General features: G+C 41.7%; 1 protein-coding gene across 1 annotated transcript in view; it reads left to right on the top strand.

The window, feature by feature from the left end:
- KCNH1 (potassium voltage-gated channel subfamily H member 1) overlaps nt 1-25,138 on the top strand; it is a 332,954-nt gene that overhangs the window by 12,569 nt on the left and 295,247 nt on the right. Inside the window, exons 2-3 of the mRNA XM_031438629.2 lie at nt 12,473-12,596; nt 16,571-16,677. Of these exons, the coding sequence (XP_031294489.2) occupies nt 12,473-12,596; nt 16,571-16,677 (231 nt within the window). The remainder of the gene's footprint in view (nt 1-12,472; nt 12,597-16,570; nt 16,678-25,138) is intronic.

Here is a 25,138-nt window from a genome sequence, read left to right as displayed (position 1 = left end):
GTGTGCCATCTGTCTTCATTGCTATCTGTCCGTTACCTCTCTCCATCTGTCCCTGTTACTGTCGGTCTTTGTAGTCGCAGCCTCCATCTGTCCATCTCTACCCCTGTCCGTCTGTCTGTCCAGTTCTCCCCTCACGTGCTTCAGTCGCTGCTCCTCTGTCTGAGGTTCCCATTTCTCTCCCTCTATGGCCTTACGCCACCTACTCACCAGTGTGCGCATGCGCGAGGTCAGCTCTGCGACCCTCTCAGCTTCAGTGTTTCGTTTTTTGTTCTGGAGAGAGAATCTAATTGGCCCAGCCCTGACTGCGGGTTGTTTGGCTAGTTGTTCACTCCTGGTCTAGTCGGCTGTGTCTGGGGCCTGGATGGGGGAGTGGGATGTGGAGTTATGTGTTGCGCAGTTAAAGCGAGGCAGGGAAGTTGGGCAGAGCTTTCCAATGGGCGGATGTGGCCCCTGCACTCCCACCATGCCTGGGACAACGTAGATGTTCAAATATTTGTTGTATTAAACTAAGCTACTCTGAGATTCCTTCCATCCACCCCAGTGCTATACCCTATCCTCGCTGAGCCCTTTATTAAGAAAGTGTTAAAATAACACAGGAGGCAAATGTAAAACTAAAAAAACCTTTTCCTCATACCATTCAGTATTTTTATCTTATTTTGAGCCATCATATTTTTTTTTAGTTCTGGAAATGCAATTTTTACTTAATTCAATGATGGTCTAAGATGGTCTAAGGCACTTTTGTTGAAAGTGCCTGTAATATGTGCAGATGTGCATCAAGAAATTATTTTGACTATAAAAATGAGAGTAAAACACCTGGTTAATGTATTGCACCACTTTTTAGTGATTGATCACACAAATAGATGTTTCTTAGCAGTGATTCAGCATATCATTGACTTCTTATTTATTAAGTAAAATATCATTGAGTAATGAAAAGTCTATATTTCTAACACAATTTCATGTATATTTTCATTCCCTTCCATCCTACTTATGAAATAGATTCATCTGTTTTTATTGTTTTAAAATCCTTTAATTTGATGCTGAATGAACATGGAGGTCAGGCTTATGGAACCATGTTTAGGAGTAACTGCCCAGTCAATGAAGTGTTGGAGTTTGCCTTTGAAATTGAAATCTCTCTCCCCATTGTAATTTACTGACTTAATCAAAATGTATTTATGTAGGATATTAAAATCAGAGGCAAAGCAAATAACTTTTGAATCTCTTGGGAGTTCAGTTTGCATTGTGCAAAGATTGGGCCCTTGACAATTGAGAAGAGTCATTTTCATGGGATTTTATTGTTGAAAACCTGTAACAGAGCCACAAAATGACTTTTGCTGATAGTAAGATTTTAGGTGTTTTATGTAAGTATGTCATACTGACTTAGCATCTCGTTTCTCATCCCATCCTCCGTTCTTCCATGTATCACCAAATCTCAATCTGTCTTTTTTGTTTTTAAGACTTATTTATTTATTCATTTGTTTAGCATTCACATCCCATGCATGCGTGACTGAGGCCCTTTGCAGTGAAATATTAATGTTTCTTAATTAGACACAGAGCCAGGACTTCTGACTCCCGGTCCCATGCTCTTTTTGCTGCCCCAGTTTTACATGAAAGAAGGAAAGCATTATTTGGAAAGCACTTTGGTGTTACTGGGGCGCATTATTGTCCTCTGTCCTCTGCCCTCTGATACTTCCGTTGTTCAGAAGGAGTGAGCCTATAAGTGAAGGGGGAGGTGATCCAAGCCATTAACTGTCTTGGGCCACAGTCTCCCCAATACTGTCACTTCGGGTGCAATGGAAAGACTTCCCTGCCTGCCTCCCCGACTCAGCTTCCAGCATTAGGGATTCAAAGCATCAGGTTAAGCTATTCTCTATCCCTAGTGTCCTATCTTAAAATTCAAACGTCCTGAGAGAGATAATACTTTAAATCACTAACAGCTGACTCTGAATTTGTAAGGCAACTTTTTTCCCCGATGGGAGAAATGAGTTCTTGATTTAAGTGACAAAAAGCTCAGAAAAGAGAGAAAAGTACAGAAAGAAGAGATGAAGTATCCCAAACTTAATCTGCTTCACAGTCTTGCTTAAGCCAAGACTTAACTGTATTACAAACATTGTTAACATACCATAAAATACAAGTGGCAAAATCCATGTAAAAATCTAGTTGCCTCTAGAAGCTATAGATAAAGCATAACTAGGGCCCGCAGGGAACATAAAAATCAGTTGTCATTTCTAATTAAGAATTATTTTTGGCTGCTAATATTTCAGAAACAATCCAGGGGAGGTTATAATTCATGTGAGATAATTATAAAGTGATGATGATGACAACGGGTAACATCAGTTATGCCAGGTACTGGTCTAAGTGCATTCATTCACTCATTCATTCATTCATTCAACAAACACTCATTAAGTACTACTTCCTGTGTGTAAGGCACTGTTCTAGATGTTGGAGATTCAGTGGTGAAAGGAAAAATAAAAGGCTCTTGCCCTCATAAAGTCTGTATTCTAGCGGGGAGGCAGATAATAGCAAACGAGTAGCTGCATAACATGCCAGATGGTGTAAAGAGCTTGGAGAACGTGAGCAAGGGAAAAGGAAACGTGTGTTGTTGGGTGGAATATTTTTAAAAAATTGATTCATTGGATAGCGATGGGAAAGGAACTAACAATTGGCCGGTATCCTAAGAGTCTTACATTTGGTTGAGTGTTTTTTATTTTTATAAAAATTAATTTCTGGAATGTATTTTATTTAGGTTCAGGCAAATAAAACTGTTTCCTGGTCTTTGTCTAGTGCTGATATACATACCTCTTGTCCTCAACGTTCATCTCAATCAGTTGTCTATTGTTCTAAAAGAAAGGAACATGTATTTTGACTCAGACCCGCTTTTTGTAAGAGCGCTGATATCCTTAATAAATCTGTAACATTGAAAGTGTCGTGAAGACACGTTCTCTTCTAAGAAAAAAATTTCCCGAGTTATTAGAAGCGTACTGTGAAATATTTACTGTAGCCCTCTAAGTAATCAGTGTTGGCAGGGAACAGTGAATTTGTGTGAACGGCCTGCTGAATGTAGCTTTTATCTATGTAATTGCCCAAACTGAGTCACTTTTCTAAGTCATTGCTTTAGTTAGTTTCTCCTTTGTTATTTGTGGTAATTAGGATGAAAAGCAATTTTCTAATAATTTCCTTTTAGAATATCTCTGTGTTATGCTTTATGGGCAAATGGTAGGTTTGGGATGATTTTGACACGTCTTACTCCTGTAGTACAGTTTGCCTTGTATCCCATGAGCTGAAGAAACTTTATATGATGAGGGGAGGGGAGCCTTTCAAATTTTTAGAGAATGTTTGTTTTATTCTACCCACTGGAGGAAAACCGTGTGTGGGCTGAGGAAGGTTGAATTGAGGAAGCCTTGCATTTAATTGCATGCGCTCCTACAGCTAAAGACCCTCAGGGGGTAAAAAGGCATAGGAGGGAGGCTGTGGAATCTGGCAAATTTGCATCAAAGACCTAGAGATACCAGGAACTTCCAGATGAGAGCCAATGAATAAATCACAGCAAGGGCAGCCAGGTTGAACCTACACATTTTACTGAACAATGTGGAAGGGACTTGATCAGTTCATAAAATATGAATTTGGAGGCAGGCTTGGTGCTTTAGAATGGCCCACTAGCTGGTTGGAAGTTACACATTCTACCTGAAAAAGCTACATATGTACAAACACACACACACACACACACACACACGATACATATGTATATGTCAAGAGCATATGTCTTACCTGGATTTTATTCCAGGTACATTTAGGCATTTCCTGTACTCATGAATGGACACACCACTGTGATTTATTGCTACTGTGGAATCCCTTGACAATACAGTGCACTTTTTCATTAATACTGCACATCACATCATGTCTTCAAGTCCAAACAATTCCACTGAGCAAAAGCCTTTACAACATGGTTCACCTGAAATGTGAGCATCACTTCCCGCTTAGTTGAGTTTAGAAGGGGTTTCTGCTATTTTTAAAGTGACCCGGGCTCTGCAGAGTCCAGCATTCGGAGAAGCGCCATTTCTACTGGTTGATCACTCCACGTGGGTGTGAGGCTTGTAGGCTGCAGAGGTGTCATCCGGCTTGCTCTTTGTTTTGAATCCAGTTACTTAGAGAGTCAGATTTTGTCGGTGCCAGAAGCAGGGGGATCTTCTAGTTTGCCGCCATCGAGACCCACAGAGCAGGAGTGACTTATCCACACAGCTCATCAGGGACAGCACTGCCCCTTGAACCCAACTTGGTGTTGTTCCCACTGTTGCTGTTTCTGATGGTGCTCTGGGGACCCAGGGGTTGCTGGGGAAGGGTGGATTAATAAGGTGGCTCTTACCCCTTGTTCTTCCATTGGTTGTCATTGTTGACTGGGTTCCTGGGTGTTTCTCCATGTAATCTTAGGGCCTCTTTCTTACCGGGTGGCCTCTGCTTGTAGTCCCCTCATGGCCTCTCCAGTAGTACAGGACTTCTCACATGGCAGCTCAGGGCTCCCAAGAATGCAGATGCTGCTGGATCTCAGTGCTTAGGCCTGGGATTGGAATGACATCCATTCTACTGCAGTCCATTGATTGGAGCATATCACAGCCCCACCTAGATTAGAGGGGAGAGGACAAAACAAAAACAGCAAGAATGCAAGGAGGCACGGTTTATTGGGGGCTACCGGTATGATCGCACCTGTTCACAGTGATGCTTTGACTGTACCAGCTACCATGGAGTTGAGGGCCTGAGACATAAAAGGGGCTGGTCTCTCTAAAAAACATTTTTTAAGTAGATCAACAACAGGGTTCCTCTGTACAGCACAGAGAACTGTATACAATATCTTGTAATAGCCTATAATGAAAAAGAATAGGAAAAGGAATACATGTATGCTACACACCAGAAATACATGCTACACACCAGAAATCAACACAACGTTGTAAACTGACTATACTTCAATAAAAAAAAAAAAGAAGAGAGAGTGTAAAAAGGACTTACAGCACCAGTGTGCTCTGAAAGGGATTGCATTGTCTCTTCCTTTGTAGGCAGTTTGTAAAGACTCACACCAATGTGCTTGGGTGGCGCCAGGAGGCAGGAAAGCAGATGACCTCTCAAGACACTTTGGGATATTAGAGATTTGATCCTTGTTAATGAGTCAGAGCCCATTTTACCCTCCGTCCTCCAGGTTTTTACTCAGTTGGAGACTGGCTGAAGGAACGAGATGAGGGTCAAATACAGAATCGGCTCTTTTTCCTGCTAAGCTAGATTGGAGAGCGTGGCAGTGCCATCTGTCTCCCTCCTCAAGCCTAGGTTCTGGCTTCTAGGCCGTGAGTCACTGACCTGCTCGAGGCCAAGAAGCCGGATCTGATGGAGCAGAGGGCTGGCAGGCCCCGCAGCAAGTGGGATCTGAGTGTCCTAAGGAGACAAGCAGCTCAAGCCCTCTCTTTTCCCACCACACTGGGACAGAGGCAGGTTCGGTTCTGTTCTGCTCCGGTTCTGTTTCTCTGGATAGCCCTGACTAGTACGTTAGATGTCAGATAGTGCCAGCTCTCCTAGGTGTGTGACTTAGGAAGAGTTCCTCTGATTTGCTGAGCCCTCTTACAATGTCTGTAAACATGGGTTAATACTAGTGCCTGCCCACCTCATGGGCTAATGGTCTAGTGCCTATTAATACACGTGGTCTTGGTGGTGGTGATGCGCTCCTCATGGACAAAGCGTGTCAGACAGCCTAATGTTTCTAAAATCTCCAAATCTCTAGATCCAGACCAGACAAATTCTGACGCAGTCTTAGAGATTTTATATATATAAATATGTAATATATGTATGTATATATGTGTGTGTGTGTGTGTGTGTATACACACACATATGTAGTCTATGCAGTGGGTTACTTTCCCAAGTAAGTTTTGCTTTGCTTCAAAGTAAATTTTCATTTATTGATTTTGGAAAATAGTAAATAATCCCAGAGTTGTTTATGGTTGGATATGGAATGCACATCCCTTCATTTGGCTAGAAGATCTGTGTCACTTTGCTGGAGTCCACTCATTTGGCATTCTTAACCAGCGAGGTTATAACCAACCACCTGGAGGAATTAAGAAGCCTTGGCTAAACAAAGCTGTTGTCATGGAGTTCTTGCACCAGAACTTAGGCACTTGTTTCAGGAGATTCCCACTTTCTGAGACCGTCTATCCTTACAGCAGATGTACTTTCTGGAGAACATGGTGGCAAATTGATTCAGGCCCACCTTGGTCACTTCTTTATTTTATTTAACAGATCTTATCTGCCTCCCAAGCTCCAGCGCCACTGAACGGGAAGGGGGAAGTAGTGAGGGGAGACTCTGAACTTCCCAGTTAGTATCTCAAGCGCTTCCATTTTCAGTAGTCTTTTTGGGTAGCTCCGTCTCTTTTGTGTTCAGATTGCAATTCTGCCCATCCCATTGCTTCTCTCCAAATGGTGTGTGGGGTGGAGGCAAGCCCTTGCATCACCATGGGGGCCTTAGATCCCCAGATGCAAGGCCTGTTTTCCCGCTCCATTTCTTTGGATCCCTGGCAGTGGCCCTGGTCTTCTGGTCACTGGGTGACCAGATGGTCTGTGGGGCTCAAGCCTGCAGTTGGTGGAAATGAACGTTCCATTCTTTGGATTAAACAGAACTTGGTGCTCTGCCCCAACCTGGCATATACTGTGTGTGTGTGTGTGTGTGTGTGTGTGTGTGTGTGTGTACCTTGATCTAACCTAGGCTCTCACTGACCCTGTGGCTTAGCTCTGATATTTTCCTGAACTCCCAGGTTGTCCTTAGGCTTTGGCCTTTGTCTATAGGGTTACCTCACTCCACTGTAATAACTGTCAGCTTAAGCAACTTCAGCAGCAGTGGGGTAGTTGGGACCGTCTGGGTCCTTTCCAGACCCCATAGGGGCTGAGGGAGGCTCAGGACTGAGGGCAAGACCAGAACCTTTGAGGCACCAGTGTGGCCTTCTCTCCCACCCCTAAGTCTCAAGTAGGCGTCCGGGCACAAAGTCTCCCCTCTTCTCCTCCTCTTCCATCATTGTGTGAAAGGAAGACTGTTACAGAAGTAGGTCAGCACACTAAGTTTTACAAAGTAAGAGGTGATAGTCTGCAAGTGAGGGGAAAGTCAAAACATTGAAAAGACAGACAGGAGAACCCAAGCAGTTTGAGGAGGAACAATTAGTTCTACCCATGTCAGTATTTCCTGAGGGCACGCATCATTGTGTATCACAAGGAAGAATCATAATATATGATGGCAGTAGTGGTAATGTTACCTCATCAATTAAAGATCTCATTATACTTAGTATTTTTATAGGAAAGCCCATAAATCTAATGTGTGACAAAGACTTTCATAGAAACGGCCTGATTTTAACACTTAATGGAATACGGAGACTATGTAATTTAGTGATTAAAAGCACGGATTTCAAAGTCAGCTAGACCAGGTTCAAATCTACCCTGCCTATAACCGACTGTATCCTTAGAGAGTTAGTTTTTTCATGGGTAAAATGATAAAATCCCTGACACTTCATTCAGCAAAGTAATACGTCCTCACAAAGACTGTTGTAAAGGTTTTTTTTTTTTTTTTTTTTAAAAAAAAAACCCACTTTGGTATATGTGGGTTCTCACTAATACCTGGAACATCGCTCATGTAGAATCAGTTAGTTCTTGATGATATGTGATGTTATGGTATTTGTATGGGTAGCCCCCAGTTTTTTAAGTCCAGAGATGGTGTTCTGGAAGGTAATTTGCAGATCACTTATTTGTATCTTCTAAAGTGAAGAGAATTTTTCCAGCCAACTGCAGCAGAGTACACATGTTTGTGCTAGGGATGGGGCGGGGAAGGGGGAAGAATTTCTAAATGTTCTCCTGTATAGGAAGCACATGGCTTTGTGACTGGAGCTAGAATTCTTTCCTTCATTCACTCCAAGTCCTTGGATAGAGAGGGAATTCTTAGCCCTCCTGTTGCATAGTGGCAAAGGAATCTTGCTCTCTGGAAGCTATAGTTTCTTGCTTGAGTTAGCAGTGAGAGGAAACTCTTGGAACTTTAAATTCTATGATGAGAGATCCGGTAAGTGGATGATCAATAGGCTGATGATTCTATTTCTACTGTACTTCCTGTTTTTTGTTTCCTTTCTAAAGTCAAAGAAGATGTTAAGTGGACTTGGTTTTTCCTAGATAAGGCTGTAATATGCACCCCAGGGACAGTGAGAAAGCTGGAGGAGCAGTGATTACCTTTAAAGGATGGCCAGAATACTTTTATGAGAAATTGCAGTGATATATGGAGCTTGAAATAAACCCTGTTCTCATTTTTTTTTACTAACTGAAAAATTTAATCAATAAATTAATCTTTTCTGATTAAATTCATTAAAAATTAAGAGTATACTTATTTTTATCAAAGTAGTACATATTCTTGGTTAAAAATAGCAAACTGGGGAACTTATGAGGAAAAACAACCATCCTATGCCTTGCCTTTCACCCGTCCTGCTCACCAGAGGCCACATGTTCCAATTTCAGCTATTTCGTCGTATGGTTTCTGCCATGTTTCTAAGTAACATGCAGTATAGCTATTTCTAGATGTATCCATTTTAGATATTATCTGTTGACTTCTATTAATTTAGTTGAGTTTTAAGCTCCCTTAATCTACTTCCTACCCCTCCTCCTAACATAATTCTATCACTCAGTTAGTGGTTTTCTTTGCAGCTTTAAGTGAACTATTTATACCTTTCCTTTTTTTATTACGTCAGCTCTAGACACCATCTGATGATTGTTCTCTCTTCTCTCTCTAAGTTTCTTATTTGTATTTTTAGTGTTGGAATTGATGAGGTTATATTCAGATGCTTATAGTTAGATAGTCCATGCTTTGACTACATGTTGGTTTTAAGAATTGGAATTTAAAAAGGTGTTTACACTAAGACCACGATGTGATGTAGGATGATTTGGTTCCCCGTCTTGCACAACTTTTGTTTTCTTTGATGTTTCTTAATTTCCTTTCCTGCCCCCCAAATTATATACCTTTATTGACTTTTCTGTTGTTCCAAATTATCAAGAATGTCATCAGATCCTGACCTCCTTTATCTCTAGATAACTCCTCTGGAACTTTTGTTCTCTGAACCATTCCATATTGAATGTTTTCTATTAGCTTCCTTCCCTGCTTTATGTATTTGGAGCCACATTTTTTCTAGTTCCCACGTTGCTTCTTTCTTGCTTTACTCCCTCTTTTTGTTGATGCACATCCCCAAGTAACTTGCACAGAAAGAATATATGGGAAATAAATTTCACTGATCTTTGCATATCTGAAAATATTGTTATTCTATCCTTATATTTTATTGTATAATATTTTTTTAAATGTCGTTTTCTTCTGTTGTTTTTTCTGCTGTTCTTTTTTTTTTTGAAGTACAGTCAGTTACAATGTGTCAATTTCTGGTGTGCAGCACAATGTCCCAGTCATGCATATACATACATATATTCATTTTCATATTCTTTTTCATTAAAGGTTATTACAAGATATTGAATATAGTTCCCTGTGCTATACAGAAGAAACTTTTTTAAAAAAAATCTATTTTCATATATAGTGGCTAACATTTGCAAATCTCTAACTACCAGATTTATCCGTTCTCCACCCTCTTTTCCCGGTAACCATAAGATTGTTTACTATGTCTGCAAGTCTGTATTTCTGTTTTGTAGATGAATTCATAGTTCCTTTGTTTCCCTTTTTTTTTTTTTTTAGATTCCACATATGTCTTTCTGCTGTTATTAGGTTATGTGCTGTTCTTCTTGACTGATCTACTGTGTCTAATTTTTTCCTTCTGTTTCTAATCTCTTCCTTTTTCTATACTATACTCTGTGAGACTTTATTTTGTTTTCTAACATTTATGTTGGATTTTTAATTGTTATTCATTTTTAATTTACAGGAACTCTTTTTTGTTTATTTTTTCCCTATGTGTCTTCCCCACCCCCACCCAGAATCTTGTTTTTGTTTTATCGGTGTATTATCTCTCGAATCTTTCTGAGGATAATAATTAGGGTTTTTTTTTTTAAGTTATCTATTCCCTAGTCATTTTTTCTCTCATTTTCACTCTATTATTTTGTGTATGTAGGTGTATGGATTTTTACCTTTTTAATTTATTGATTTTATTTCAGTTGGGCCTGGGATAGGGAAGAAATATAAACACACAGAGTCAAACCATAATCCATATTCTTATCTCTTATCACATAGTCTTAATGGGACATTAGCTATGAAAACATTCACTCAGTTTCCCCCTCCTACTCTAGATCTTCTGAAGGAAATTAATTACAGTTTCAAGCATCAACAAGAGAGCTTAGTTAAACTGACTAGGCTTCATATACACTCAGGGGTAATTCAGTGAGTTTTGTTTTCTTTTAAGGCTTAGGTGCTCAGTTCAAGAAATGTGAGTTTTTTCAGAGAGAGGAGACCAACATGAAGGGTTATCCTGTCTCCAGAATAAAATCAAATCTCCTTGACACTCAGGACCCTTCCCAGTCTGGTCTCCAGGCTCATCTCCTGTCCGTCTTCCTGGCTGCCCTGTCTGTCTGCATCTGTCTGCTCTGTGTCCCAAGCTGCTAGACCTTTGCTCACACTCCATCCTCTGCCTGGAATGTTCCCTTCCCTCCACAGCCTTTTGAGTTCACCAAAGGCAAGCATCATATTTTTATTTCTATATCAATTGTTTTCATATCATCTGTGATAGTTACGTCTTAGGCATTCAAAATGTTTAAACGAATTTTACTCATCATTCCAGATTACAGCAAGTTCAAATGTGACCCTCGGAGACACAGTCCTTTACCTCTCTCAAACAGAGTTAATCGTTTTCTTCTGTGTTTCTTTAGTTAGTTGTACATGTGCCTGTTTGCCCTGGTAAGTTCCCGGAGGGCGTGGACCATATCTTATCAAGCTGAATGTCCCAGGGTTTTGCATTGTGCACGGTACTTAGTGAGAACTTGAAGTACTTATGTGTGTATGGGAGAGACGGAGGGAAGGACTGGTTGGAGATTTTTATTAAAGGCATATTAATAAGATTAGCAGGTTTACAGATTCACTTCATGAAGCTGATGTTTTTCTGTGCCTTTTCAATTTATCAAAGCATTCTTAAGAAGGGATTACTGTATTTAGCTGTTCCTCCTTCCTCTATTCCTTCCCACATAGATAGGAAAGGATGGTTTGACCATATTGTGAATAAAGTGTAAATGCTGTATTAGAACAAAATTAACCTTTCAATTAAATGAGGGCATTACACGTCACCATTATTTCACTCTACATAGCATACATATATAAACAAAACCCCCTCCAATTTATAACAAAAGAAGGGTGTGTGTATGTTCTTTTCTTTCTGAGGGGTGGGGGTAGGGAAGTGGTGATTATTCTGTAGAGAAGAGAGAGCCAAGCCAAAATAATGATTATATTTAAGTTCTGGGTGTTACTTGCTTAACTTAAGTTCTTGAAAAGAAAAGAGGGATAGTTGATTTCCTGAGCACAGAGAGTACTGACGACTTTTGATCTTTAAAACTGTGAGAAGTGGTGAGAACACGCTAAACAGCCAGACGTATCTGGCTTACTTAATCCCCACATCACAAGTGAACGTGGGCTGGTGCTCTGTGAAAGAGCTCCGAAATGTGCCTTCTGTGGCTCCATAATTTGAAAATCAGTACGAAGGTTTTTGGCATTGCAAACACCTTTTTTTTGTGTTGTTTTTTTTTTTTTGGCTCGGGGAGGTAATTAGGTTTATTTATTTATTCTAATGGAGGTGCTGGGGATTGAACCCAGGACCTCATGCATGCTAAGCACACACTTTACCGCTCAGCTATACTCTCCCCCCGACATTATGAGCATCTTGATCAGGTTCTACAGAGCTTGAGCATTAGGAGGGTCTGGTCACCTCCTTACTGAGAGGAAGGCTCTCTCCGATGTGTGTGATCCAGGAGGCAGCCTCTTGTTCCCCTTCCTCTGCCTCTTTAAGAAAGCCTTCTCCTCCTGGGATCGGCAAACACTAATCAGGATGAACAAGGCCCTTTTGTAGCTTCTGCCCAACAGGCTGACAAGGCTAAGATGCCAGATGGGACCCAGAAGAAATTACTTTTGGGTTCCTTCTTGCTCCAAATTGCCAGCATACTTCCCTGAGATGACTTGACTATGTCTTATGGAAATCACTGAGTTTCTGCAGAAAACATTGATTGATTGGTTAAGCATGCTTCCTTTGCTAACTTCTTCTCAGAGTACGGTAACCTTAGCACTGGTATTCCAAATATTCAACTTTAAGCTCTATTCTTCTGTATTCTTCACAGGACCATTTTTCTGTTCAAGAGACTATTTTGGAGGGAAGCAAAAATACCTGGATGGGTTATTATTTATGTCGTCATTGAATCTCACCTAATGCCTTGCCTCATGTGCCCTTTTCTTCTTTTCTTCTTCTTCTTCTTTTTCTTCTTCTTCTTCTTTTTTTTTTTTTTTTAACAGATACTAATTTTGTGTTGGGGAATGCCCAGATAGTGGACTGGCCTATCGTGTACAGCAATGATGGATTTTGCAAGCTGTCTGGCTATCACAGGGCGGAAGTGATGCAAAAAAGCAGTACCTGCAGGTATTTATGTTTGGGGTTGTTCTGTCGTACCATCTTTCGTGGTATCTTTTTGGAAAAAGAAAATGACTTACTCAGCTTGGAAATTTCCTTTCTCTCACACAGTGTTCAGGAAGGAATATTTATTGCAATATCATGTCTAGTTGACACACTCTACTGGGAAAACCAAAGAAGGTCTAAAACATGATCCCTGCAACTGATGAACTAGCAGTCAGTCAGATGACGGGGAAAACTCAGGAAAATCATTTTATCAATAAAATGTGAAATCAAAAGTTTATGAGGTTTTACAGAAATAGACTAAGTGAAAAAAAAAAAAAAGGAAAGAAAAGAAATAGACTCACAGACATAGAAAACAAATTGTGGTTACCAGGGGAGAAAGGGGGAGGGGGAAGGGATAGATTAAGAGTTTGGGATTAATAGATACACACTACTATATATAAAACAGATAAACAACAATGACCTACTATATAACACAGGGAGCTATGTTCAGTTTCTTGTAATGAGCATAATGGAAAAGAAACGGAAAATACATAGTATGTATGTATACGTATAACTGAATCACTTTGTTGTACACCTGAAACTAACATTGCAAATGACTACACTTCAATAAAAAAATAAGAATTAAAAAAGAGTTTTTAAGGTTTTAGATGGAAATTATGTGAAAGTTAGAAGATTAAATAAAATTAAGTGAAAATGAATTACAATTTTTAGGTGATTCAATTAATTTTTTAAAAAAAGTATGACCGTTTTAGAAGGCTAACTGCTATGTTGGAGACAAGGGTCTTGTTCATAGGGCTTTTTCTCAGAAAAAGAAAAGAGAACCATATTTTGCTGCCTTGTTGCTGTCACATCTCTCTCTGATTGCTGACTCAAGACAGAGGCAAAGGGTCCTGCGTGGCTTGTGTGTCTGGTGGTGTTACTCACCAAGCAGCACCCTTGGGCCATGGCACTGGGAAAGCTCTTTTAGATCATCTTCAGGGTATTGAGCTGAGCCTGTGGCCTGGGCCCTGTGCTGCCCCGGTGAGGTCTTGGCTCCACAGCCTTTGGTTCCTCTCACTCCTCGCCTTCCTCGGAGTCTTCTGTCTTCAGTGGTGTTGGCATGAAGTGGAATCCCTTTCCTAAGCATCCTAGATCCAAAAGTGAACTCATGTTCAAAGAGTGGAAAAGCCCACCTGACCCAGGCATAGTCTTTGGTTCTCAGAAGTTGCCTTTTTATGGTATTAAATCAGCCAAGCAACTTGTTTGGTGAAAAGTATTAAATGTTTGGAAAATATCATTTTCTTAAATTTTAAGTTTTGGGGGCTGGGAAAAGGAAAGTTTAAGATTCCCCTCTCCCCTCAAAGATTGAGAAATTATGACTTTTAAGTAACACAATAGAATTCTTTTATAGTCTTGGTGTTCTGTTATCTTCTTAAGTATCTGTGTCTATATCTGCGTCTGCGTCTCCATCTAAAGGTGCACACATGCCATCAGAACAAATTGGGAGAGTGAGTTTCACTTTTTAGCGTGACTTAGGCAGCCTTTCCTTCTCTTTCTTGCTTCTTATTGGCTATAATCAGACACTTTGAGAAAATCACGAGAGAACTATCTAACTTAGCCACCTTTTCCATTTGCACACAACTCTTAGAAACTTACTGAATTCCCTGAAGGTGTCATTTGTCTAGAAATAAAGGCAACATCCCTCTGTGCCAGCTACATCCCTAATAGCTCAGGAGTCTCTCCGGCTTATTTCTTGCATTGCAGGCATCTGAAATCTAATGTCCAGGCAAAGGAAACTTACACCTACCACTGAACTACTGTTTGAAAAAGGACCTGAGAGTAAGGAAAGCTGGGCATGGTTATGGCCCATCATTTATTTGAAGACTCCATTTTGCAAGGATTGGTTTTACCTTGTGAAGGAAATTGGTGGCACGTCTACCATCAGCACTTAAATGGGGGTCACTTACCTAGCAAATCCACTCAGAAAGGGAAAGTGGGAGGAAGCGGAAAAAGGCCTTTGAGCAACTGGCTAAGTGAAATGGTGGCGGAGCTTAAAATTTTAATCCCCTTGAAGCAGTTCTCTTGTTCTCAGGCATGGCAGAGTTAGTCTTGATCTATCCTTGTCAAAGGCGATTCAACAAGCTTGGTTATCTGTTTTCTCTGTTTACAGATGAAGAGCCCAGCCCCAAAGCAGAGCGCACACAGGGCACACAGGGAATCACAGATAATGACATCTCTCCGTGGGCTGGGAAGGGACATAGTAACAGAAGTGACATGGAATTCATAAAGTCGAACAGCTAGGACACATTTCTCAAAGGGTGCTGGAAATTGGAGGCTCGCAGGAAGCCCGTGCCTGTTCCAGTATCACGCTAAGTGTGGCACTTGACTTGGTGGTTTAGGACTTGTCCTTGATAACTTCTGAGGTTCTTGTGAGCTCTGAAATTCTATGATTCTGTAATTCAAGTCATCAAACAAAAGTCCAGTTGTATTCCGTATGCACCATTTTAGAAGATGAATTGTGCATTGTTTGAGAACACATGTGGCTGCTTCTACGTTACCTTATCCTTGAGGGCTGAGTATGGCTGTCCTTCCTTGTTATTGTCACCTAAAGGCCTGGGGTGGGCAGGGGACGTGCTCCCGGGGTCCATGGGCAGCCTTTGTCGGAGGACTGGCTTTTCCAGCCACATTCTCTCCTTTTGCATGTTGTTAGTGGCCTGTGCCATGATTCACTCTACCTAGTTGTTGGGGATGTAGCCATTCCTAGAGGCACAAACCTTGGTCTTCAGACCATACTCAGTGTGGGGCCCAAGAAAACGGATGGTCCCAGCAGTTTTCCTGCCTCTGCTCAGAACCAGTATCAGTAGAGAGGAGCTTCTACTCTACAGAGATTTTCTCTAATTTTTTTTTTCATGCTGGTTATTTACCCTGATGACTTTTCTCCAAATGTGAGCAGTATGGAGATGAATTAGAAAGAATTTATAGAATTTTATCATCTTGATTTTTTCGACCGAGTGCTTTTTTTTTTCTTTTCTTTTTTGTAGTGGAGGTGGAAAAAGAGCTGCACAGACAGGGGCTCAATCTTCTGTTTGCTGAATCTTCTCTCTCTTTCCTCAGCTATGTCTTGATGTTTAGAGCATCAAATTGCATCCCTTGTTTGGTTGCTGAATTTTTGTGATTTTGCCTATTCTTCTATTAATTTTGTCAGGAATTAGAAGAAGAAAAAGATCTGTGGTCCAAATTTATTCTGCCATCTTTCTCAGAAAGTCTCCCAGAGATATGTTTCTAAAATGCAAAACTGATTGTGTAACTCTTTTGTCTAAAACCCTCCAGCACCCCTCCCCCCATCGCTTTCGGGATAGAGTTTAAATTACTTTACCTGGCTTAGAATGCTGTGGTCCCCTCCATGATCTGGACTCGGCTTACCTCTCTATATTATCTGTTGCAGAATTCCCCTCATTGTGTATATTCTAGGCATATTGAGCTGAACCACATTCAGGTTCCAGAATTAACCTAACTCTCACCTCTGTGCCTTTGCACATGCTCTTCTTTACCTGGAATGTTCTTTTCCCTCCTTTTCTCAACTAATCTTTACCTGCTCTTTAGATCTTATTTGTCCTTGCCTCTGGGAAGCTTTCTCCGACCACGCAGGCAGTTCTCTGTGCCTATTCTGTGTGTTGTAATTCCTTATGTGTTGATCCTTCTGTTCTTTAATCTACTGTTTTCTGATCTACCATTTCCTAGCGTGTGTCCCTCATTAGATCATTAGTTTTGGGGGGGGGCAGTGATGGGGTCTTGATCACAATTGGATCAGTAAAGCTTTTTTGATTAAACAACTATTTTCATTGTGTTTATGTGTATGTGTGTGTGTGTGTGTGTTTGTGTGTGTGTGTGTTCCACAGGGCGTAGCACAGTGCTGGGTATAGAACAGGTATTTAACATATGCTTGTAGAATAGATAATACTTGTTAATCTAACTTGGACTCTTTGGTTGATTTGCAGTTTTATGTATGGGGAGCTGACGGATAAAGACACCATTGAAAAGGTGCGGCAGACATTTGAGAACTATGAGATGAATTCCTTTGAAATCTTGATGTACAAGAAGAACAGTGAGTATTCAGACCATTCTGAACCGTATATTTATGTGCTTGAACGAGTGGAATACCTCGTCTTTCTTCTTTGCTGTCTTGGGTCTTCTTTTCTCCAATTGGCTAAATGCTGTTCCATGAAGCTACAGCACGTATTGGGATGAATGGTGTGCATTGTGAGTTACTGTTCCGCACTCGAGCGTTTGTACTTGTCTCTAACCAATTAAGACTTCTTGATCTCTTTTTTTCTGCAAGAGTTAGTGTTTTTCCTATTGGTTTACTTATGGTGAGTTGCTGGTTTAAGGCACTTGTAGACTTTAAGCCTTCTTGGGGGCAGGGAAGAGGTAGGGCAGAATCTCTGTCCAGTTCACCTTTGTATCTGTCTCCCTGCAGCACCTCGTGCGGCAGGTGACACCTGTGCAGTGGATGCCCAGTTAAGAGTTTTCGAACAAAATTGTGTTTCGTGCTGACCCTAGTTTTCTGTCAGAGACAGTATTCATAGTCACTGCATAGTGTTAATTTGTATTTGTTTTGTCTACAATCACTTCCACAAAGTATATTAAATGGAGAATCTAGATCAATAGCTGTACACAGTAAAACTTGCCTTTCTCTTAGCGGTTTCCTGTTGAATGGAGGTTAGTTATATTAGAAGTGTGGAAAGTGGGCCATATGGAAAGGCGGCCGTAGCCGGGCTGCAGAGGTGTGGAAGAGGGCTTGGTTTCTGCTTTTAAAAACACTGCTTGGTTTGTAAAGAATCCTGTCATTATGTGTAGGATTGAACTAGGTAGGTCAGTGGTTCACTAGAGCACTTCCAGAGTGGCCCAGGTGTCACATGAGGGCAAGTGTTTATGTTGGCCACGTTCAGAATGAAATGTTTTGCTCTGGGAAGCAAAGGATGTGTGTTGCTTTTATCTGGAAGGAGCTGGGACCGTTTTTCAGTCTGCAGTGTTGGAGCGGGCGCTTTGCTTGGGGGCCAGTGCAGATGGTGATCTGAGAGATGAGCTTTGGGCATCAACAACCCAGGAGGCTGGCTCTGCAGCTTTCACGCTGGAGTTGCTGCCCTGCTCTGTTCGTTCCACTCCCTCAACCAGGAGGTCTGGTTCCTACCCCACCCCCTACCCTCGAGACATTTTGCCAAATAGGCCTGACAGGGATGAGGTGAAAGACCGTGATTGGCTCAGTGCCAGCCCTTCCTCTGTGGGGAACACAGCTCAACACAAAAGCTCTTCCCAGGAGCACGCCAGCAGGGCCTTCTCACGGGGGAGGTGCTCTGCACCAGGGCCACCCCCCCCCCGCCCCCTCCGGCAGCTTTGTGTCCCGAACAGTGTGGATTTCCCCACGAGGCAGAGTACTCGTTGGGAAGGTGTATGGCAAAAGTAATGCCTTGCCTTTGTGTTTTGCTTCAGAGTGTTCAAGCTTCATCAGACTGTGCCTTTAATTTGTCCCAATTCAACCCTACATGTTTGGCACAAAAGGGAGAGAGGGAGATGTAATTTAATCTGAGTTGGTGATTCCACAAGCTGTTCTCTTCAGGGAGCGTGTCCCCCAGAGTGAGCCTGGGATGGAGCAGAGAAGCTGCTGTCCCCTCAGTTGCCTCCGGGGCTGAAGGCCTCGGGTTGTGAGGACCTCATCGCACTGAAGGTGATACTGGTGTTTCAGGTTCTGTACTTCAGGTGGACGTGGCCCATGTGTGTAAACCAGTTAGTTCAACTGGTGTTTTTACCGAATCTCTTCCCTCCCTGGAGGTTGTGGTGGGCTCAATGACAGAGGCACGTGCCAGCCTCCAGACAGCATGTCACCCTGGACCCGGGACTCTGCTTCATGGTTGATGTTAAGGTGTTCCCAAGGGTAATTGTACTTCCAGCTGTGTGGACCAGCTCTCTTGTCCAGCCCCTTCTTGCCCGTATTCTCCCGGGGCACACAGTGGCCAAGGTGGGCCTCAAAGTCCCACGCAATTGCCTCAAGGCCTGAGCACCCTCAGCTGTTTCCACACCCTCCGTAATCAAGCTCCCAGGCTTGTCGTTTCAGCAAAGTGCTGAGCTCAAGAACCTTCCATAGCTCCAGCTGCCTGCCTCCCGGCACCTGCTGGGTTGCAGTCCCTTGTGTTCTTGCTCATTCTTCTCCCCACCCCCTCCTCCCTAGACCCTCTCCTCCAGTCATCCCAATAGCCCACCCCCTGGATGGGGTCTGAGAAACCTCAGATAAACATGAACAGACAACCGGTCAACTGACAGGTGGAGAGCTTCCGGAGCTTTCCTAAAGGAAACATCTTTACCCTACAGAAAACTACTCCCACCCCAGTACCCCCAGAGTTTGGGGGTTTGTAAGAAGTTAGATGCCTCATAACTTATTTTGAATATCTAGGTGAATACCGTGGTCAAATTCGTAATATCGCACGTTCATTTTAGTACAAAAGCAATTAAAAAATAATATTTAAAATGACTTATTATCAAGTAAATTGATGCTTCAGGGGGAAAAAAAAGAGTAATTGCTGGCCTAACCAGTTTTACCTTACCCTTTGATATTAGAAAATAAACTCTGTGGAATTTATGACTCCACTCTGTTTTAGAATGTTGGTTCTCTAATTCTTCATGGCTGAAGTTACTCGTCCCCATTACATACGAAGGTGAATCCCTTACCCGAGGTCATGCAGAGCCAGGACCTGGTTTCCAGTGCTTGCCCCATTCTTTCTAGGGGCGTAAGACAGGCCCACCACATATAGGGGTGCAGGCCGTGCCCTGCACTGGGGGCAACCGGAAACCAGTTTGCTTGCTGAGTCCTTGGCACACCCTGGCCTAGAACTGCATCAGTGCTCAGGGAGGAACTTGCCTAATTTACACCGAGATGTCCAGTGGGCCAGGAGGGTTTCATACCAGGTTGAGCCTGTACATAAAGCATGAAGCAGAAGTTGACACAGACAGTGTTGGTTTCTTCCCGGGAACCTGACTATGCCCCCCAACTCCTCCAAATCCTACCCTCTCCTGAGGAATTTAGAAACTTTATTATTTATTTATTTTGGGGGGGTAATTAAGTTTATTTATTCACTTACTTTTTAATAGTAGTACTGGGGATTGAACCCAGGACCTCATGCATGCTACACATTCACTCTACCACTGAGCTATACCCTCCTCCCCTAGAAACTTTTAATCATTTTTAAGTGACAGAAGAGTATGTGATTCAGAGTGAGGACTCTTGAGCCGAGGAGTGAGCCCTGTGGGCTGAACTGACCAGCGATGGCCCCATGGCCGGGGAGCTGCAGACTGAACAGAGAAGGATGGGTGGGAGGAGAGGAAGGAGGAGACAGAGTTTGCTTCTACTTTCACAATTTGTAGTTCAACAGATTGAAACTTTCAGCATTTTAAAGCAGTGTAGGGTCCCATGAGGGAAGAGTTACCCCTTTGAGATTTTAAATGTGAAATGTCATCATCTTAAAAGAATGGTTATTTTTATTCCTCTTTTTAAATTGATACATTTTTACTATGGAGAACACACAGGAAGGCTTAAAGAGGAAAAACAATTACCTGAAGTCTCAAAGACTAGGAGAAATACTACTATACTATTAACTTTTTGGTGTTTGGTCTTGTACATGTTACATAATTGAGACTTTGACATGTATGCAATTTGAAGCCATACAGTTATGTAATCTTTTATCATAAAATATCCTTATCATTAAAATTCCCCATAAATATAATTGAGAAAGAATTTTATTAACACTTCCTTTGTTCTTGGGTATTCATGAGGCTCTAAATTTTCTTGGTTAAACACAACGTGGCAAAGATATTTCTTGACATTCTGAAATGTTTCCTAGAAGTTGAGAATTACTGTATCAAAGAATGTGAACCAAGGTTCCTGAGACATTTTGCCAAATAGTGTTCCAGAACTGAACCCATTTCCAAGTTCACTTGCCGGTTATGAGTGTCTGACTCATTGTACTGTTCCAGCATTGAATGGTATTACTTTTAAGTTATCAGATTGCTTACAAGTACTTTTTTTTTTAGTTTAGTGAGTATTTTTAATGCTAGTGAGACTGAAGTATTTTTTCCTATTTACTATCCATTTAAAATGACCTTTTTATGTTAATTGTTCTGATGCTTTGCCCATATGTTCTATTTATATTTACCTCTTGTGATTTTCTTACTGATTTTTTAAATAAGCTCTTTCTTTGGGTGGGGAGGTAACTAGGTTTATTTATTTATTTTAATGGAGGTACTGGGGATTGAACCAAGGACCCTCGTGCATGCTAAGCATGTGCTCTACCCCTCAGCTCTACCCTCCCCCCTTATAAACACTTAATAAATTTTTTGATTCTTAAGCCCCCCCACCCCATTCTTTAGTATTTGCAGGGACAATTTTATAGAAAAGATCTGCTATTGATAAGCATTAATGTCTATTTTACCTTTTGCGGAGTTGAGAGGACTTAGCAGGAGGCTTCATGGTGTGTTTTGGAAAGAGTATGTGGGGTACTGTTACCTATCTTGGAGACTGGATTATTTGAAAGACTTCTTTCTATTTATTGGCCAGTCTGACTAATAAACCAAGGCATTTGGGGTTACTATACATTTTGTATTGCTACTTAGCTCATTCTTAGAATGGGAGGTAATTTTCTTACATCAGTGACAGTCATCATTAGTGAACTCATTCAGCAGACATTTAGGTGGTCACTCTGGTGCTGGTCGATTAGTTTTTCCATTTTTCAAACAAGAAAGTCAAGAAGTCTCAGCCCTGAGTGAAAGCAGTCTGCCCTCTGGATAACTTCCTCAGCATGTGACTGACCCCATAACTCATGGTGTGGCTGGTGGCCCTGGTTTGGGAGCTGTTGATCATTGAGCAGCAGAAGCCCAGGGAAAGGCAGCTTAGAGCAAGGAGAAGCTGGCGGCCAAGCCCTTATTGATTACCTACTGCAGGCCTGTGGGTTTGAGCCAAAGAGATCCAGATATAAGACACTGACTCTGCCTTGGAGGAGATGGCAGTCTAGTTATGGAAGCAAATCTAATAGGAAAACAATCATGTTTCGCCTCTTTCCCCAACAGATTGTCTTTTACTCATTCAGTGCTAGAAGCTGCTTTATATGTAAGGGATGTTGATCCTAAATAGGATCCAATATCCGATACATATTGAAAATTATTTTTATTATTTAAATGTTTTCTTTTTAATTAAAGACTTTAAAAATACCCAATAGAAGTAAAAAAAAAAAAAAAAGCTTGTCAGTCCTTTCCTGTCTGGTTCTGAGCTTTACTTAATGCTTAGGAAGCTCTTCTTGCCTAAATAATAAAAATATTCTTCCACTTTTCCTTCTGGTACTTTGATAACTCTCTTTATAATCATCCAGTTCTTCCCTTCTAATTTGAAATGCTTTTTTTTTAAATAAGCTAAATTCTCACACATTCTTTTTTTTTCTCCAGGAATCCATTTGTAATTTATTAGTTATGTAAGTTTGGTTAAAATGCTTTCCCACTTGGGTTTCCCAGATGTAAATTGGGGATCATGGCATAGTCGCATTCTACCTCACAGAGTTGTTGTCAAAAACAAACCGTGCTGTGTCAGGATTTGGCCCCGCTGTAAACACTCAATAAAGTAATATTATTGTTTTCACTGTTACTTGTTTCAGTGCCAGTGACTCTTAATTACTGTTGTAGGTAGTCCCTGTCCTTAGTTTTCTTTTCAAAAATTTCTTGGCTTCTTCTTCTACCTTTATTTTTCTACTTGAATTGAATTTCAATCCATCAAGCTCTGAGAAAAACAAACAGGAAAAAAAAAAAACCAAGAACAATTGAGATCCTGATTGAAATCACACTGAATTTATATATTAAATGGGGAGGTTTGGCATCTTACCAAATTGAATCTTCCCATCGACAAATAATGTAACTCTCTCTGTTTATTTAGGTTTTGTTTTTCTCTCTTCAAATTTTAATTACACTGAGGCTTAAGCATTGATTTTTCTAGCTTTTCCCTTGTTGGGCTGAGACTGGCCCTTTTCCTTATGAGCAAGTGGAGGCAGTTTTGGAATTTCTGTAACACTAAAATACTTTCTCTTTTAAAGTCATCCGAACACCCCTGTGAGGTGAGATGGAACTTTTCAACTGTACAGGTGAGAAATCTAAAAGAAAGGAAGGGAGGAAATTAATAGTTTTAAATACTGATGTATCAGACGCTTCTACTTAATCTAAAGTAGGTCTATTATCCCTATTTTGCAAGGAAGGAGACTGATTCCGAGAGAAGGTAAAGTGACAAAGCGCACAGTAAATGAAGAGATCTGGTTCAAACCCAGGGCCTGGGATTCCAAATCAGATGTCCTAATGGCCAGTGGCCACTACTGCCCCCTGATGCTCTCTCATCCTTTCTGCACTTGTCATTTGTCTCAATAAATTTCACTTCAACCTATTGGTCTGTTTCCTAGGGCAGACTGCCATTCTCTAGTCTAGTTTCTGGACCCATCCGAATGGCCCAGCACATGCAGCCCTTCCCGAGAGCCAGTGGCTTAGTGGATTCTGTTGCTGTTGAATGTGGTCTGGATGCCTGGCTGCCTGGGTACAGAGAGCACCTGGAAGGAGGTCCAGGATAGGAGGAAGTCTGATGGAGTCCCCAAATTCTCTCATATACCAGAGCCTTCCTATTTTGTTATCTGACTGTTGTGGCTGAGAAACCCCGCAGCCAGGTTAGCTTATCAGGTTCATTACTGCATAACCCAAGGGAGCTACATAAGGGATGATTGAGACAGGAGGGAAGAGGACAGGGCATAACCATTAAAAGAATGACACAGTCTTTGAGGATAAGACATAAACTGATTAAAACCCAACTAGGCCCAAGATGGCAGAAGATTTGACTTCCAGTAGACCTGGGCCCAAGATGGCAAAAGATTCAACTCCCACGAGAACTTGAGCTTCTTTATATACTGATTGTAATATACTAGCATGCTAAAAGGCACTCGGACAGGTGCCATGACAGGTCCAAGGCTGGCCATAAAAGGCCACAAACTGGGCAGAGGCCCAGTTCCTGGGAATCCCCACTCCTTCCCCAAAGCAGTTGGAATAATCCTCCCACTTACTAGCATATGAAGTTACCCAGCCCATAAAAACTAACAACCTCCCATGCCTTGTAGCCTTTGGAGACAGCTCTTGAATTCTTTCCTGCTTGAAATCAAAGACCCTCACTTGATGGGATGTGTCCCAGGGACTCACCGGAGACCTTGGACATGGCCATCATCTTGCGCCCCCTTTTGCTGCAACATGAGCACCCTAGAGTGACCAGGAGGAGTAGCCTGACCTGGAAGTGCCCTTCCACTGGGCATCTTCATCCAGGAAAGATCTACAGCCTTTGCCATCAGTACGATGTGTTTCTCTTGGATTGTGTGTTGATCTTCCTTTAATCGAAAATTTATCATTGACCCTTTGTTGTTTTTGCAGAAATAGGACATTAAATACTTGCTTTTCTTTGTTTTTCTACTATAGCTAGTTGGGTGAGGAGGCAGAATTTTAACCTTTTCCTGATTGTGTGTGTGTGTGTATGAATATTTGTGCAATCGTTGTCTCCCTTGTATCTTGGTGGAATGGATCCTGCTGATCCTGCAGAATCTGGCCCGTCGGGGAGATCCCTGGAGGCCAGCTGCCCAGGCCTCTGTCTCTGGGCAGTCTTCATCTGAATGGAGCCAAAGGGTTTGTGAACATCCTTGGATGCATCCAGAGAGATTTAGGGGAAACTAGGTGGGTGGGGCTCCAGTCTCTGAATGGTTCATATTTGCTTGAAGGAAATATTTCATATATAGAGACTTTGGATAATGTTTTATTGGTTAAAAATGCTTTGCTCTTAAGAAGTGAAAGGTTGAAATGACTGGTCTTTGTCGCCTAGGAGTGACTCATATTCTCTTTGGAAGAATTTCAGAGATGAAAATTTAAGCCCATCTTTCTTGCTTTCCTAGATTTTTTGGTTACTGATAATTTGGGAGAGAGGCAGTTCTGAGTAACTATGAAGACACTAGAAGTGGGATTTATTTCTTTGAGGCTCAGCAAGCATCCCCAGAGCTTGTTGAGTTTCACAGATGCAGGCTGGCATCTTCTGGGGTTGAGCAGTGTAATGGCCTCATGTGGCCCTATGTGTAACACTGCATTGGATGCCATTGGAATTGGGATGCAGGACCAGAGGAAGTAGATCAGGTCTCCTGCCCTTGGAGTGCATTATGATCTATTTAAAGAAACAGTCCTCAACTGTTAAGGTCTGAGGGGGCCAGTGCATAGCACTTTCTTTCCCTGCTAGTGATCAGAAGCAATCAGAGAGAGATACAGGGATCAGGCAAATGGAGGTTAAGGTATCACCTTTATGACTAGTAAAGCTGATCCAGGGAATGTATTTGTATCTGTGGACAGGTGAGTTTCTAAAAGTCAATCCTAGTGATATAGGAAGAATGAAGGGCACGAGAGGATGGTGGTGTCCCAGGTCTCAGTCGAGTCCCTGGACACACCCTGCCAAGTGAGAGTCCTTGGCTTTG

Source organism: Camelus dromedarius, chromosome 21, assembly GCF_036321535.1.
Source record: "Camelus dromedarius isolate mCamDro1 chromosome 21, mCamDro1.pat, whole genome shotgun sequence".
NCBI lineage: Eukaryota > Metazoa > Chordata > Mammalia > Artiodactyla > Camelidae > Camelus > Camelus dromedarius.
The sequence above is the reverse complement of the archived record's forward strand: the minus strand, read 5'-3'. Positions and strand labels throughout refer to the sequence as shown.